Source organism: Natator depressus, chromosome 10 (genome assembly GCF_965152275.1).
Source record: "Natator depressus isolate rNatDep1 chromosome 10, rNatDep2.hap1, whole genome shotgun sequence".
Classification (NCBI taxonomy): Eukaryota; Metazoa; Chordata; order Testudines; family Cheloniidae; genus Natator; species Natator depressus.
Genome location: NC_134243.1, coordinates 29,990,950 through 30,008,045, shown reverse-complemented (window position 1 = coordinate 30,008,045; position 17,096 = coordinate 29,990,950). Strand labels below are relative to the sequence as shown.

The window sequence follows — 17,096 nt, the reverse complement described above, 5'->3', positions numbered from 1 at the left end:
TCTAGGTGTGTGTGAGCCCTGCACACAGTCACTGAATTTTTTCCCCCTCATTGGATGCATTGGGGCAGCTTAAGCACCCTCTGCTGCTGTGTACCATTAGCACCAGCATAAAGCGCCCAGCCGACCCCGTGCCCCCTCCTCAGTTCCTTCTTTCTGGAAAACTCCAATGTAGAGGGGTAGAAAGTTGGGTCAAGAATGGATGTTCAAAACATCTTGAAGAACAACAGTTACGAAAGGTTACTAACTGTTTTTTCTTTAAGTGATTGCACATGTGATTCCAACCAAGGTGACTCCCAAGCAGTTAAGTAGGAGGAGGGATTTGCGTTCATGTACACAGGCTGCAGTACAGCTTGACCAAGTTTGGCATCATCTCCTGAATGCGAAGTGACGGTGTAATTGGAGGAGAACGTGTGCTCCACTGACCAGGTTACTGCTTTACAATCTGTGCTAAAAATGCTGTTGAGGATGCTTGCGATCTTGTGGAATGAGCAGTCAGGTTAGTTGGTGGCAAAACACCTGCCTGAGCTTAACATTTGCAAATACATGACGACATCCAGGGCGAAGCTGTCTGAAGAAACTGGGAGACCTTTCATCCTGTCCACTACAGCCACAAACAGTTAGTTGGGTGGACCACCAGAATGGTTTAGTTCTTTCTATGTAGAAAGTTAGAGCCCATCTAACATCCAGTGAGCGAAGACGTTGTTCACTCTTATTTGCATGAGGTTTCAGGTAAAAGACAGGTAGGTAAATTGCCTAATTGCTATGAAATTGTGAAACCACTTTCGGGAGGAAACTGGGGTGAGGATGTAAATACACCTTACCTATAAAGAAGACTGTGTGTACAGTGGCTTCAATGTGAGGGAATGGAGTTCAGAGACTCTTTGGGCCGAAGTGATGGCAATTAAGAAAACCACCTCCCAGGAGAGGTATAACAAAGAGCACGTTGCTAAAGGCTCAAAACAATGGTCCCATACGTTTTGACAAGACCAGGATCAGGTCCCAAGGGGGAAGGGGCTCCCTTACTTGAGGCCTTTGAGGAATCTGACTGACATGTCATTTGAAAAGCAGACTGGTTATCCACCCTCAGGAGGAAAGTTAATATTGCTGCCAAGTGAACCTTGATAGAAGATGTTGCTAAACCTTACTGTTTCAAGTGCGATAATGTTTTGGATGGATGAACGCGTGGGTGAGACTCTGGATTGAGATGCCCAGACTTAGAACAACTTCAATTTTGAGAGGTAAGTAGCCCTGATGGAGGGCTCTCTATTTTCTAGTAGTACTGGGCGAATTTGCTCTGAGCAGCCTGCTTTCTGGGATTTAGCCATGGAGCTTCCAGGCCGTTAAATGAAAGGAACTCAAGTTTGGGTGGAGCAGCCGACCATGCTCCTGAGAGATCACATCCAGGTACAATGAGAGTGGGACTGGAGTCACCATTGAGAGGTCTAGCAGAGTGGAGAACCAGTGTTGGCAGGGCCATGCTGGGGCTATCAGAATAATTTGGACCTGGTCCCGCTTGATCTTTAGCGGCGCTCTGTGTAAGAGTGGGATTGGGGGGAAAAGTATAATAAAGCTGTCCCGTCCAAGGTAGCAGGAAGGCGTCTGTGATGGAACCTGGACTGTGACCTCATTGGGAGCAGAGTTCAGAACAACAGAAGGAGTCACAAAAAGAGCAAGGCTCCTTGAAAGGGCACATCCTGAACAGTCCGTTGGACCTGCTGCAGGAGCTCAGAGGACTGTAACCATGAACTCTTGTGTAAGGCAACTGCCGAAGCCATGGACCTGACAGCTGAGTCAGCCGCATCCGGAACAGCCTGTAAAGAGGTCCTTGCCAACGATTTTTCCCTCGTCCACTAGCAAGGATAACTCTTGCGGGAGTCCCACATGTTAAAATCAGACCTGCCCAGCAGCACCTGCTGGTTTGCAATTCTGAGTTGTAAGCTCCCCGGTAGAATAAAGTTTCCTACTGAACAGGTCTAATTTCTTTGAGTCCTGAATTGATCCTGTCTCTCTCTCTTACTGGCACCAGATACTCCCAGGGATTACAGGGGGACAGGTTTAAAGGAACTCATAACCTTGGGTGGGAACATAGTATTTTCTTTCACCCCTTTTTGAAGTAGGCAGGAAGGGATGTGGGGGTCTGCCACAGAGTCTTAACTGGTCCATAATGGCCTCATTGAGAGGCAGAACTATTTTAGAAGGGCTAAAATGCCAACCAGGCTGTGGGAGGACTCTTTTACTACCTCCATTTGTATGCTCAGAATCAAGGCCGCCACCTTTAACAACTCTTGGTGAGTCTTATAATCACCCAGGGGAGGCGACATGCCCCTTCTTGGGACTGTTTTATCAGGGGAGGAGGCCAGCACTGGCTGTGGGTGCTCTTCTTCCCTTTCTGCATCAGCAGGATCCCACTGAACTGGCTCTTTGAGTTTGATACTGGGCTTGGTACCGGAGTCCAGACTGGGTGCCACCCGGGAGGACAATACTACCCATCTTTCAGAGGCCACTGAATAGCAGCACCTGGAATATGCCTGGGAAACTGGGGGAAAACCTCCATAGGTTCCAAAAGGGCCACTGGACTGGTGTAGGTCCCGAGTGATCTCCTGGCCAACCACTTAATGGTACTCCTGTGCCCAGATCCATGGAAGGGTGGAAATGTCTAGAGGATTAGCAAGAACGGCTTCAAGGAGGGGAAGAGTAAGACCTGATCTCCGATTCCGAAGAGGATGAGACTCTCTGGGTACCACAGAGGTGCTGTTCCCAACTGTTCCAGAGATCAGTGACGGGGTGGAGAGGTCTGCACGGAGGCAAGCACTGTAGGTTTCCCTTCTGACGGTACTGTGCCCTTCACATTGAAATGACCCAGCTGGTTCACTCCTGTTCACCAATACCAATAATACCAATACACCAGTAACAGCACACAGTCAATCTGTGGAACTCCTTGCCTGAGGGGGTTGTGAAGGCAAGGACTATAACAGGGTTTAAAAGAGAACTAGATAAATTCATGGAAGTTAAGTCCATTCATGGCTATTAGCCAGGATGGGTAAAGAATGGTGTCCCTAGCCTCTGTTTGTCAGAGGGTGGAGATGGATGGCAGGAGAGAGATCACTTGATCATTACCTGTTAGGATCACTCCCTCTGGAGCACCTGGGATTGGCCACTGTCGGCAGACAGGATACTGGGCTGAATGGACCTTTGGTCTGACCCAGTATGGCCATTCTTATGTTCTTATGACTCTTGTACTGCCGACGATACCGGTACCGACAGCGAGAGAAGGTCCCTGACAGCTACAAATGCTTCCGGTGTGGTCGGGACCAAAATAGTGTCAGTACTGCAGTGCCACCAATACAGAAGCTCTTCTGGTAACAGACTCAACGGTGCTTACGTAGGTGCCAGAATCAACAGTGCCAGCTTCTATAGATCTGAGGTAGAGGAGTGCTTTGGTTTAGATCGCACTCTACCCTGATTCCCATGCCTGGCAGCCTTCGGTGCCGGGAATGCCCCCCCTTTTGGCATGCTGTTTCTTTTGTCTTTTTCTGGGCCCTGGAGATGGTGATTGGTGCCGGGACTCTGGTAAGGTAGGAGGATCACTCCTTACTGATGCTGAGGCACTCGGCCTGGCTAAGATGAAGGTCTCAGTGCCACCTCCATGAGCAGGATCTTCTGCCTGGCCTCACGATCCTTCTCCGAGCGAGTCCTTGCAGATCTAGCAATGGTCCCCAGTATGAGCATCTCTCAGGCACTTCAAGTAGCTTGAATGCCTGTCGCTCAAGGGCATGACCTTGTTGCAGGAGACGCAGGGCTTGAAGCCCGGTGACCGAGGCCTCCCTCGGTACTGGGGATTGGAAGAAAACTCCAATAAACACGATTTACTAAAACTATGTACAATAAAAAGAGAAAGTCCACTGAGAGAACTTGTGAATGGAAGGAGAGCAGTTCCAGCAACCATCACAGGTGGTAAGAAGGAATTGAGGGGGCACAGGGTCAGCTGGGTGCTTTATACTTGCACAGTGTGCTGCAGCAAAGGGTACTTAAGCCACCATGACGGGTACCACTGAGGGAAAAACTTCTGGTGACTGTGCGCAGAGCGCATGCACATCTAGAGTGGAATGCACATGTGCAGTCATTTAAAGAGGAAGAACACCATATCAACTGTTTAAACCACTTTTAAGCTTCTAAACTTCTTCCATTTTCAGGGCACACACAGACTGGCTTGGTTCTCATCGTTTGTTGATCAGTCCAGATTAGACAGTATATTGACCTTCAGGACATGCTACGTTTTTGCAGATGTTTGAGAACAGCTGAGAGACTTGGAATGCTTGGGATTCTTGGAGAGGGTGAGGCATATTTATATTCACACAAGTGTTGGTTGGTTGGTTATTTTGTCACTTAAAACACAGTTCCAGCCTAACTGTGTTTGGAATACTTCTACGAATTTGATAAAAATCTACAGCTCAGAATAGGCACCTTTGTTTAGAAGTCTCAAATCTCAATATGTAGAATTTGGGGCAATTTACTCATCCACGCATGAATTTACACTAAGTGGCATATGGAACCTGCAGTGTCACAGACTGACACATCCAAAGGGACTTACACAGCAGCAGTTTGTTTTGCTCAGTTTCCTAGAGTACCCTGGACCTTTTTCTGAAACAGTTAAAACCACATCATAAACACATTCCTCTGTCCAAGGCCATTTTAAGTCAGAAAGCACAGCGATTTTAATAATTAATCTATTTCTGTTTCCATGATGGTACATCCCTTTATTAAGGAGGAGGTGGGAGAAAAAGACCAGGATGTGTACAGGCTCTAGAATTTCCTTTGTTTTTTTTCTTGAGCTTTTCAAATACTTCTGGGGAGCTACTTATGGCACCCACATAAGTTCTAGTCTTTCTTGAATTCCTGGACATCAGATCTCAGTTATTATGACTTCATACATGTCACATGAGACCATAAGAAATAAAACACAAAAAACACACATCCGAAGTTCTCTGGCTTTGTTTGATATAACCCAAGTGCTACTATTTGGGGGTTTCCTGCGAGTCCTGCAGAACCTGATTCACTGCCCTAACCAAAATTAATATGAAGAATTATAATTGGGGATTGACAGAAGGGAGTATAAATCAAACAAGCCTGATCAGAGAAGAAAAGCTGAGGGGCTGGAGATGGCTGGGATTCTCAGACAGGGTAGGATATGTTTATATTCCTGCAGGTCTTGGTTGGTTGGTTATTTTGTTACATCGGCCTGATCTACACTACACAGTTAGGTCAATTTAAGGCAGCTTACGTTGACCTAATTATGTCAGCTTACACACTACAGCAGTGGTTCTCAACCTGCAGCTCGCATGAGGACCAATTAGCACACAGCTGCGGCCCAGCTCAGCTGTGTGCTAAAGGTCATGGGCTGTCGCACGGCTCCACGTGGCGGGGGTCGGGGTCCTGGCTGCTCCCTGGCTCCGCATGGCGGGGGTCAGGGTCCTGGCTGCTTCCTGGCTCCGCATGGCGGGGGTCAGGGTCCCTGCCCTACACCCAGCTCTCCGCTCTGTGGAGGGGTCTCTGGGTGAAAGGCGCTGAACATAGGGGTTTGTGGGGCGGTGGGACTGTGGTTCTCAACTTTCGGCCCAACTAACACTTTGCGGCCCATAATGATAAATAGGTTGAGAACCACTGCACTACAGCCTTGTCCCACTGATGTAAGTGCCTTACTACACTGACATAACTTCATCTCCATGAGAGGCATAGGGCTTATGTTGTGTAGTTAGGGTGACACAATGTCTGTGCAGACACTGCATTACTTACATTGACTGTTGGCTGTCTTATCAATTTCAGGGATCCAGGCTGGAGCTATGAAACTGACAAGAAAGCTGGGCAGCTAGTGCCCCGCTGCCCCCTGCTGGGAACAGGGAGGCAAGAAGCCTGGGTGGCTACAGGGCTCTTCGAGGGGAGCTGTGTGGAGCTGAGAGCCCGGGCTCTCAGCCCCTGCCTGCTGCCCCTCTTCAGTGGGTGACAGCGCTCCTGGTGAGGACATACACCACCGACAGAAGGAGGGCAGTCGGGACATCAGCAGTAATTCCTGCAGTGATCGTAAGTCGCACTAACGTAGGTTGACTTAAGTCTATAGTGTAGACATGCCTTTAGCTTAGGGTTGTTTTAACTGCTATTCCACCTATTGATTACAATAGGGTCTCAATTAGAACACAATTTCAGGCACATTTGTTAATTAAGTTCTTGATGGACAAACCCATGCATATCTTGGTCATAAAAATGTCCTTTAGTACCAATGTTTAATTTCAGTTATCCAAGGCCAAAGGCCTCTTAGGTACCTTAGAAATCGCTAAAAATTATCAGAGATGGCATCTGTAAAATTTCCTCCAGCCAGCGAGTTACAATCCTGACCCGAAAACAACAAGAGTAAAATGCTAGAGAGTCACAAACCTTGATTTACAGAGGATGTACTAGTGAGTAAGGACATTCCAGGGCTGAAAGCCTGACAAGAATCCGCTTCCCATCCTCAAGATCTTATCTTGGGGAAGGACCAGTAGCTCCAATTTGCTGATCTTAATGGTCTTCACAGGACACACGGCAGCAGACAATTCCTAAGGGGTACTGACCCTATATCAATTAAGGCTTTCAATACTAAGAACAAGAGACTAATACACTGGACAAGTGGGCAGTGCCCCGCAAGCAGTATTTAAGGGAGGCCCAAGGAAAGTGTGCCCTGAAAGAAGATGTCAGGGATGAGAAATGCCTGTTGGCTGCTAGGCAAACTTCAGCTTCCCTGCTTAGTTCACAGTCAGCAATGACCCTATGCCATGAACCTCATTAATACAACCTAAATGGAACTATTATAAGGTGGGGGTATAACTGGTTGGAAAATCATTCCCAGAGAGTAATCATCAGTGGTTCACAGTCATGCTGGAAGGGCATAACAAGTGAGGTCCTGAAGGGATTGGTTTTGGGTCCGGTTCTGTTCAATATCTTCATCAATGATTTAAATAATGGCATAGAGAGTACACTTACAAAGTTTGTGGATGATACCAAGCTGGGAGGGTTCGCAAGTGCTTTGGAGGATAGGATTAAAATTCAAAATGATCTGGACAAACTGGAGAAATGGTTTGAAGTAAATAGGATGAAATTCAATAAGGACAAATGCAAAGTACTCCACTGAGGAAGCAACAATCAGTTGCACACATACAAAATAGGAAATGACTGTCTTGGAAGGAGTACTGCGGAAAGGGATCTGGGGGTCATAATGGATCACAAGCTAAATATGAGTCAACAGTGTAATGCTGTTGCAAAAAAAGCAAACATCATACTGGGATATATTAGCAGGAGTGTTGTAAGCAAGACATGAGAAGTCATTCTTCTGCTCTACTCAGCGCTGATTAGGCCCCTCAACTGGAGTATTGTGTCCAGTTCTGGGCGCCACATTTCAGGAAAGATGTGGACAAATTGGAGAAAGTCCATAGAAGAGCGACAAAAATGATTAAAGGTCAAAAAAACATCACCAAACATGAGAGAAGATTGAAAAAACTGGGTTTGTTTCATCTGGAGAAAAGAAGATTGAGAAGGGGACATAACAGTTTTCAAGTACATAAAAGGTTGTTACAAAGAGGAGGGAGAAAAACTGTTCTTCTTAACCTCTGAGGATAGGACAAGAAGCAATGGGTTTAAATTGCAGCAAGGGCGGTTTAGGTTGGACATTAGGAAAAACTTCCAGGGCTTAACCACCCTGACAGTTAGGCAGAAATTGCCTAGGGAGGCTGTGGAATCTCCATCATTAGGGATTTTTAAGAGCAGGTTGGACAAACACCTGTCAGGGATGGTCTAGATCAGGGGTCTCAAACACGCGGCCCACGGGGTTATTTTCTGCAGCCTACCAGCTCCCCGCGGTCCCCCCAGCATTTACCTAGAGCAGCTCCGACCCGGCGCACACCGGGGGCAGGGCAGGCTCCCTCCCTGGCTGCCTTGCCCCAGCACCGCCCCGGGAAGCGGCCAGGACCTGGGGGAGGTACAGGGGTCTGTGTGTTGCCCTGGCCACCCCTCCAGGTACCTCCCCCGAAGCTCCCAGGCCAATGGGAGCTTCAGGGGAGGTACCTGGAGGAGAGGCCAGGGCAACACACGGACCCCTGTGTACCTCCCCCACCAGGTCCCGGCCTCCTCCCTGGAGGGCGTGGGGGCAGGGCGGGCAGGCAGGCAGGGAGCCTGCCCCGCCCCTGGTGCGCTACCCCCCGAACCCCTCCTGCAGCCGAACCCCCTGCCCTGAGGCCCCTGCCTCACCCTGCACCCCTCCTGCACCCCAACCCCCTGCCCTAAGCCCCCTGTCTCACCCTGCACCCAACCCCCTGAGCCCCCGCCGCACCTCGCCCACCTCCTGAACGCCAACCCCCTGTCCTGAGCCCCCTGCTGCACCCTGCACCCCTCCTGCACCCCCTGGGGGCAGGGAGAGGGCGGAGTTGGGGTGGGGATTTCGGGGAAGGGTTTGGAATGGGGGCGGGGAAGGGTTGGGAAGAGGTGGGGCAGGGGTGAGGCGTCACAGAAAACGTGGAGTAGGGGCGGGGCCAGGGCAGCGGGGACAGGGGGTGGTCAGTGGTGCAGCCCTCGGGCCAATGTACTAGTCCTCATGCGGCCCTCTGGTCATTTGAGTTTGAGACCCCGGGTCTAGATAATACCTAGTCCTGCCGTGAGTGCAGGGGACGGGACTAGATGACCTCTGGAGTCCCTATGGGTCACCCGGCCAGGGCAGGGGCAGCCACCACCCAGGCGAGACGCTCCATCTCCAGATCGGCCAGGCTAATGCTGTCTGCGATGGCGGAGAGGGGCGGGGTGCTGCGCTGGGGGCACTGCCCGGCAGGGGAGAACCGGCCCCAGGGCAGGCAGGCCCCGGGCAGCGCCTCCGCCCCGGGCAGCCCTTCGCCCTCCCCCGCGCCGGGCAGCGCCTCTCTCCGGGACACCTGGGGGAAGGGTCCCAGAGCGGGGGGGTGGGCACAGGGCCCCCACCCCCAGAGGAGGGCCTCGGGGCTGGGGCCGGCAGCGGCTGCAGGGGCTGGACCCAACCCCCGGCTGGCGAGACGCAGGGGAGGGCCCAGGCCCTTGGCAGGGGGGCAGAGGAGGGGGAGGGTCCCGGACTCACCAGCACTGCCCGCTCCGCCGCGCTCGCCATCGCGGCCGCCATGCCCCAGCTCTCTGCTCCTCCTCAGCACAGGCCGGGGCCGCCGGCTCCGCTTCGTGCCCGCCCCCCTCACTCCTGACTGGCTAGGCTCCGGTACCACCAGCCTTGGGATTGGTTACTGTCCTCCCCCAGGCCCCACCCGACTCCGACCCCTCCCACCGCGGCTCGGCCTCTAGTCTGCCTAGCAACGCGGCCCAGGGAGCTGGTGAGTGGCTGGAATTATCTCCGTCCCCCCAGAGCTGAGGGCAAAGATGCACGGGACTGGGGATGACGCCATAAGGCCTGGCGTGACATCACAATATATCGGCAGATGGGGCGGGGCCTAAGACTGAATGGTGGTGAAGTGGCCGGGATCCAGCAGGGGAGGCAGGCGGCAGGGATGTGCACCCGGGCCACGCAGGGACTGAGAGCCCATCACATAATGAACCAACAGGCAGCTGGTAATGTACCTGTATTAGAGGAAGTCTAACCCAGCTCTCACCGCCCCATAAAAATGGGATCGCGACCCACAGTTTGAGAACCGCTGCTTTAGAGCAGTGGTCTCCAAACTTTTTTGATCGCACACCCCTATTAGTGAAAAATTTTTGAGCACGCACCCTCAATATATGTATATGTATCAATTATATAAATGTACTGCTGTACTAATATTATGTAAATTATAAAACATACACAAAAATAAAAATTAAAAAACAATGAGATAAAGATGAAAAAAACAATATTTTAAAAATAATTTATTTTATTTGCTCTCACTAAAAAAATTAATATTTTTATTTCTAGTGAGAGCAATGTGATTGAATGTGCTTTATTATTTTTGAAAATCTTGGTTTAACACTTTGATACAGCCGGCGCTCAGGGTGGGGTGCGGGGTCTGGGAGGGAGTTAGGGTGTGGGAGGGCGCTCAGGGTGAGGATGCGGGAAGAGGCTCAGGGCTGGGGCAGGCAGGAGGTGCAGAGCACTTAGCTGGGGCAGCTCCTGTTTGGTGCAGGGGTGTGCAGGTGGCTCTGCGCAGCGCACCACCACCCCCATGGCCATGATTCTGGGAGTCGTGATTCTGGGAGCTGCTTTCCCCCCCAGCAGGCAGGGCCACCCAGAACGCAGGGGCTTTAGGGGCTTCAGGGCCTTGGGCTAAGGGGGCCCCGGGCCCTGGCCTGCAGCTCTCAAGCCCCTTTTGGAATGCGGCTCTGCGAGCACAGGCCAGAGGACTCAGGGGGAGCAGGGGCAGCCAGCAGCCAGAGAGAAGCGACGCTTTCCCCTTCAAAGCGCCGCTTCTCTCCGGCCGGCTTTGAAGGGGAAAGTGCCGCTTCTTTCCGGCCGCTGGCTGCGCAGCTGCCCCTGCTCCTCCACGGGCCATATGACTCAGGGCCGCCCCACCCCGCCTCCGGCGGTGCTCCTCCTGCCGCGCTGCCCTTTTGCTCCGGCTGCGCTCCTCCTGCTGCGCCCCCCAATCGATTGTCTTCCCCCCTGTGCACGCACCCCATTTTGGAGACCACTTCTTTAGAGCAACCTTTGCCGATGAGCGTACCCATTTCAGGAGTCTGATTTATCTTGCCTGCCATATCCTCCCAGTTTCACCTCACTTAAAACCTACTTGCTTACAAAATCAGACATAAAAATACAAAAGTGTCACAACACACTATTCCTGAAAAATTGCTTACTTTCTCATTTTTACCATATTATAAAATACGTCAGATGGAATATAGCTATTGTACTTACATTTCAGTGTATAGTATATAGAGCTGTATAAACAAGTTGTATGTAACAAATGTTAGTTTGTACTGACATCAGTAGTGCTTTTTATGTAGACAGTTGTAAAACTAGGCAAATATCTAGATGAGTTGATGTAGCCCCTGAAAGAACTCTGTCCCCCTTGGGGTATGCATACCCCTAGTTGAAAACCACTTGCTTTAGAGCATTTATTTTGTTCTTTAAAATCAGAGAGGTAAACAAGGGCTATTACCCGAGCAATCCTGCAACAGCTTCTGGTTACAACTGACCCTGGCCAGATTCAAACCCATGATGTACAAATGAAAAGGGCTACTTGTCACATTATCGATCTCCCAAGCCATGCTGTTAGCTACTGTACATTTTCTTAAGGGGGGCAGGGCAAATCTAATTCCCTCAAACAGCACAGCTCTTACCCCACTTCCAGGATGTGTTATTGTTTTCTTCTTGCACTGGCTTTTGTTCCAGCTGCAACAGGGGATAACCTCATCCTGCAGAACTGATCTCCCCTGCTTCGGGACTGGGAAAGGGGGTGAAGAGATTTGTTCAAAAGAGATTTTTTCCAGCAGGCCTAGATACATATTAACTTAGAAACAAAGTGGAATGCCTGGAGTGAGTGTTTACATGCCAATACTCAGAGCTGGCCATCTACAGAAAAGAATATCAAATAAGTTATTCAATGACTATCGTTATGGAGCTAATCTAATACCACAAAATGTAATTTAAATGAATTATTCCGTGAAAACAAGCATAACATTCAGAAAACATGTTCAGAACAGATTATTTGGCCAAGTTTGTTTAGAATACTCTCTCAGCCTCTTGCATAACATTCCTGGTGTCAGCTTCCGAAACAACTGAAAAGTTTTGGGGTGAGTTTACAGAAGCAGTCAGTTTTCTGCTGCATGCTATTAAAAAAAAAAAAAGTTGACCTAGCTTTATTTTGGATGCCACCTCTAGCTATTAGTACATCCCTGGAAGAGAGAGGGGAAAAAAGCTCAGGTTTGAAGATATGAAATGAGCCAGGTTGTTACTGCTTGAGTGTTTTGGAAGGGACTCATTGCAACTGCTTGCTCAGTTTTGTGGATTAATTTCCTCTCTATTAGATACTAGCAAAGAAGTTTGCTTTCATTACCCTGTTTTGTCTTGGACTTTCACTAAGGAGTTGAGGATACATCTGCAAAGAAAGAGATTCCAAGAGGCTGAGAGAGGTTTTCTTTAGTCAGTGAAATGGTGACTGTGTTTGACACTGTAACAAGACCAGGACACACCAACTCTAAGCGGCACCAGACCCTGCCAAAATAACATGCAAAATCTGCAGACATAAGTCCATTGCTACGCACAACACACATTTCAAGATCCGTGGATCCTACACATGCCTATCACAACATGTGGCGTACCTCATCCAGTGCACTTAATGCCTCAACAACAACTATGTGGATGAAACCAGATAATCACAAGGCTCATACATGAGCTCATACAGGAAAACGATAAAAGACAAAAACACCCTGTCACCTGTGGGTGAACACTTTTCACAAAGAGATCGCTCTATATCTGACCTATCAGTCCTCATCCTCAAAGGAAATCTGCATAACACTTTCAAAAGACGAGTCTGGGAGCTTAAATTCATAACTTTTCTAGACACTAAAGCCATGTCTATACTAGCAAGCTTACAGTGGCACAGCTGTACTGATGTAGCTGTGCCACTGTAAGATTGCTCATGTAGCCACGTGACGCTGACGGGAGAGATCTCTCTTGTCGACATAATTAAACCACCTCCACTGAGTGGTGGTAGCTATGTCGGCAGGAGAGCATCTCCCAGCGACATAGGGCTGTCCACATCAGTGCTTCTGTCGGTGTAACTTATGTCGGTTAGGGGTGTATTTTTTTTTACACCCTTGACAGACAAAAGTTTTGCCAGCAAAAGTGCTAGTGTAGAGAAAGCCTAAGTACCTTTCCCAGACCTGAGGAAGAGCTCTGCGTAGCTCAAAAGCATGTCTCTCTCACCAGCAGAAGTTGGTCCAGTAAAAGATATTATCGACCCACCTTGTCTCATTATATTAATATTTAACATGCCAGATATTTGGGCATTTAAAGAAGGAGAATAATAATAGATTGGGTTGCACAATATGTGCTAGAAGAGTGCATTAGTACCCCTCCCACAGCTCCACCTTCTTCTGGGCTTAATATCCCTTGTCTTGTCCTGTGGAGGAGGGGGACTTAATAGTTTTTCCTCAGGGAGCCTCTCCCCTCCAATCTCAGGTCCTTAGTTCTCACCTTATATAGACACCATTACATTTAAAAACAGCCTTGTGTGAATGCGGAAGTGTAATGAACTAGTTACAGGCAGAACATCTTCCAGGCATGAGCAAGATTTGTTAGAATGAACCTTCCTCTACCATCTTCTATATCCTGAACTCTCCAGTTAAGAACTTTGATCCTTGAAGCTGTTTTCTTTCTGAATTTACAAAACCAATAAAATAAGATTGAACCCATCAGCCTTCATTGACCTAAGATGCACACCCATCCCTGAAGAGAACTAATATCCTTTCTAACTTCATCACTGGAGCTTTTACAGTCAGAATTAGTGTTACTGCAGAGCTCCATCATACAGGGTCTGCACTTTCTTGGGATTCCTACCAGGCAGAGAGAAGTTTTAAAGCTTAATTCAGGCTAGTGTTTGAACTGCGGTACGAGTACATGAAGGGCGGGGTGTGTGTGTTGGGGATAAGTTCCTAATATGCATGGATACCAAAGTGCATTATCTTCCCTTGGGAAAGTTTCTAAAACCGAACTGAAAAGCAGTTTCTTAGAGATGATTAAAAGTGAAGGAATTTTAAGAGGCCTGGATTATCTTGTCACTAGCTGCCGTTTACCATTTTTCATTTCTCCCAGCTTCCATGGTAACAGAAGTGAAATCCATTTCACTTGATTTGCAGCCACTTGCACATTCTGGCTCTCATTGTTGCACTGTTTAGGTTTCAAACATTGCAGGAGAACATTGTCTAAAAGCAACTGTTGGCACTGGACTGTTTTTTATTAGTATTGGCAGCACTGTTGCTTGGGCAGCACAGGACATGGCTTGCTAAGTCTGCCTGTTTATTGATCTTACAACCAAGCAAGGCTGAACTTTCTGAGAAGTGCCATCACACAACTATTTTGTCTGACTTGCTGCCATCACTACTAGCTAAAAGGTAGCATCTCAGAAGTGTAGGTAGCTCCTGTTTTATAGTACAGTTAAGTACAGTACTATAAAACCCTATAGAAATCTTACTGCCCGGTTGCTGTAGGACATACCATAGAACTAATAAGAATCCTCAAGCATGGACAGTACTAGAAGCTCCTAAGGAACTTAAGTCCGTTTGATCTCATGAATCAAGTTTGAAAATTTAAATTAACTCACACTTACTAAGGGCTTTCTACTCTTGAAACGCTACAGCGGCGCCACTGTAGCGCTTCATTGTAGACATTACCTACGCCCACAGAAGGGGTTCTCCCATCAACAAAGGTACTCCACCTCCCCGAGAGGCCGTAGCTAGGTTGACAGAAGAATTCTTCCATTGATCTAGCACTGTCTACCCAGGGACTTAGGTTGGCTTAACTACGCTGCTCAGGGGTGTGCATTTTTCACAACCCGCAACCTAGTTAAGTAGACCTAATTTTCTAATGTAGACCAGGCCTGAGACTTGGATTTACATGGCAACAAAAGTGTTCTAACATGGGACACACCCACTGCTCATGCAGATGATCAGAGACAGGATGTGAAATGCTGCTCCGTCCATTCCCCCTGCTCCTCCGACAGTATTATAATGGTGATAAAGCCTCCTAACCGAATTAGATATTGTCAGAAGCTCTCTAGAGATCTTGTAAGTTAGAGTGTTGATTGTGTTTCTGTGAGCTGCTTTAGTACTGGCCTCAGGGACTTCAGCACACAAACCACAGTGGCTGCTGTTTCAGCAGGGGCCATTTCACCAGAGTGGTAAACACACAGCAGTTTGAGAGCAGAGAACTTAATGCATTAGGGTTGCTTTCAAGGTTGGCTGCTTCTCTGCCCTGCAGAAGCTCATGTTGTCTGATGTCAGGAACATTAAGCAAACAGGAGCGTGACAAGGCTGTGAAGTCTTTAAAGTAAACTTATCAAATAAATTTTTGGTGTGAGATTCAGTGCTGGTGAGAGGGACCAGACGGACAGCTCTTTCTCTTCCCTACCATCCAAGCAACTTGGGACCCTGAATTAACTACAGCCTTATTTAGCCAAAGAACAGGTACAACATGGTCATCAGCAATACAAGATTCTCCACACTGCCAATCTCAACCCTGAGCTGGGGGCACCGTCTCCGGGCAAAAAAGAAAAAAAAAAAAAAAGAAAAGTAGTTCTGACTCCATGAGCCGTTCAATCTTTGGCTTCACTGCCCAGCCTGCTATCAAGGATCCCAGCTAGTGTCACGTCTGGTGGTAGTTTTAAGATGTTGGGTCTCATCCATCAGAAACTGCAATTCATTTTGATGAGCCACCCGTTGCAGTCATCAGCCTGCATTTGAGGTGAAAGGCTCAGCATGTGCCATTACCAATTCCTTAAGCGATCTATGTAAGACTGAAACAATGTAACTGGATGTAACTCCGAAGCCTATGTCAGCACAGTCAGCTTGCAGCAACGTTAGCAGCTACAGGTAGGGTGGAGGGCTCTTTTTGTTCAGAACCTCACTAGGTTGAGTCATCAGTGGGATTCACAGTCTGTTACCGTATAATTATTACGTGTTCAGCCATGTTGACTTTACAAATTACACCTCTGCAGTGTACAGCTATGGTAAGGCATGTAGCTATGCCATGCCAAGAAACCCAGACCATCATATCATCAGAGATAACTCAACCAAACACCACCCTTACTCTAGAGCAGCGGTTCTCAAACTATGGGGCAGGCCTCCCAAGGGAGGCCTGGGAATGTGTCAGTGGAGGTGTGAGCTGTGCGCCTTTTTTTCAAAAATTTTTTTTTTTGAAGAGCTCTGGCTGTCAGCCCCAGGTGGCTGGGGCTCGTGCAGAAGGGCCATGCACACCCAGGAGGCAGGGATAAAGAGGACAGTTGTACCCCTGCTATCCTGGGGCTGACAGCTGGAACCCCGCCATGCAGCCTCGGGCTCTTCTCCCTCCCGCCCCCACGTCATTCCTTCACTGGGAGGCCGTCCAGGCTCAGGTTCTCCTCCCCCCGACCCCCACCTGGAGGCAGCAGGGCTCCAGTTGTCAGCTGCAGGGAGACAGCAGCAGTGCAGAAGTAAGTCTGGCAATGGGGCACTAAGTCTGCTATGAAAAGTGATGACATATCACTTTTCACATTGCCACCCTTACTTCTGTGCTGCTGCTGGTGTGGCGCTGCCTTCAGAGCTGAGTGCCCAGCCAGCAGCTGCTGCTGCTCTCTGCTCTGCCTTCAGAGCAGAGTGGTGGTATATGTACTGGGGGGGGGGGGGGGGGGGAGGAAGGAGGGGAATAAACAACTACAGACACAAAGAAAGAGGGCCTGATCAAATAAGTTTGAGAACCACTGCTCTAGGGCTACATTTTCATGCAACAATTTCATTGGTTATATGGCGGAGATTGCACAGAAGGTGCATTACCTCATCCAACTGCCAGTCACACAAAATCAATACAAATCTCCCAGCACAGCTTCCAGGCACAAATCACCATAACCAGCATACACAATAACCCCAAATACGCACAGCCCCTCATCACAATACACACCCCTCATTTGGCACCCACCTGAATCAATACAAATCTCCCAGCACAATACCACCCCCACACAAAACAATTATCCAAAACGTATATTTTCACTGCAGCACACCCCCCTCATTCATCACCTGCACAAATCCACACAACTCTCCCTAGCACAAAACTCACAAATCAGCACAACCACCCAACCAGCACACACACAATAACCCCAAACATCATTCTTAAGCCTAGAACGTCTGCTGAGTCAGTGTGAAGTGATGAAAGCAGCTACCAGCATGGTTGAAAGCCCTTTTTGTTTAGAATACCATCGTGTTCAGACATCACTGGGATTCAGTCTTGTTACCATCACATTTTTAAAGTTCTCTTTTTTAAGCACATGAATTTACAAATGACACTCATGCAATAGCAAAGGCTTTCAGCTACTACCTTAGCAATAAGGAACAGTGACAATGTCAGAATTCAAATTGTCAGAGCACTTTGCAGCTTCCTC

At 48.6% G+C, this 17,096-nt stretch overlaps 1 protein-coding gene across 9 annotated transcripts in view; it reads right to left on the bottom strand.

Annotated features, from left to right (window-relative positions):
• The window catches only part of GLYR1 (glyoxylate reductase 1 homolog), a 68,131-nt gene that overhangs the window by 17,292 nt on the left and 33,743 nt on the right, over positions 1-17,096 (bottom strand). The window contains exon 1 of one of the 9 annotated variants that reach the window (XM_074965563.1): positions 9,128-9,237. The exons of the other annotated variants lie outside the window; for them this stretch is intronic. Coding sequence (XP_074821664.1) covers positions 9,128-9,169 — 42 coding nt within the window. The 5' untranslated portion in view covers positions 9,170-9,237. Of the gene's footprint in view, positions 1-9,127; positions 9,238-17,096 lie in introns of those variants that run through there. 9 annotated transcript variants of the gene reach the window in all.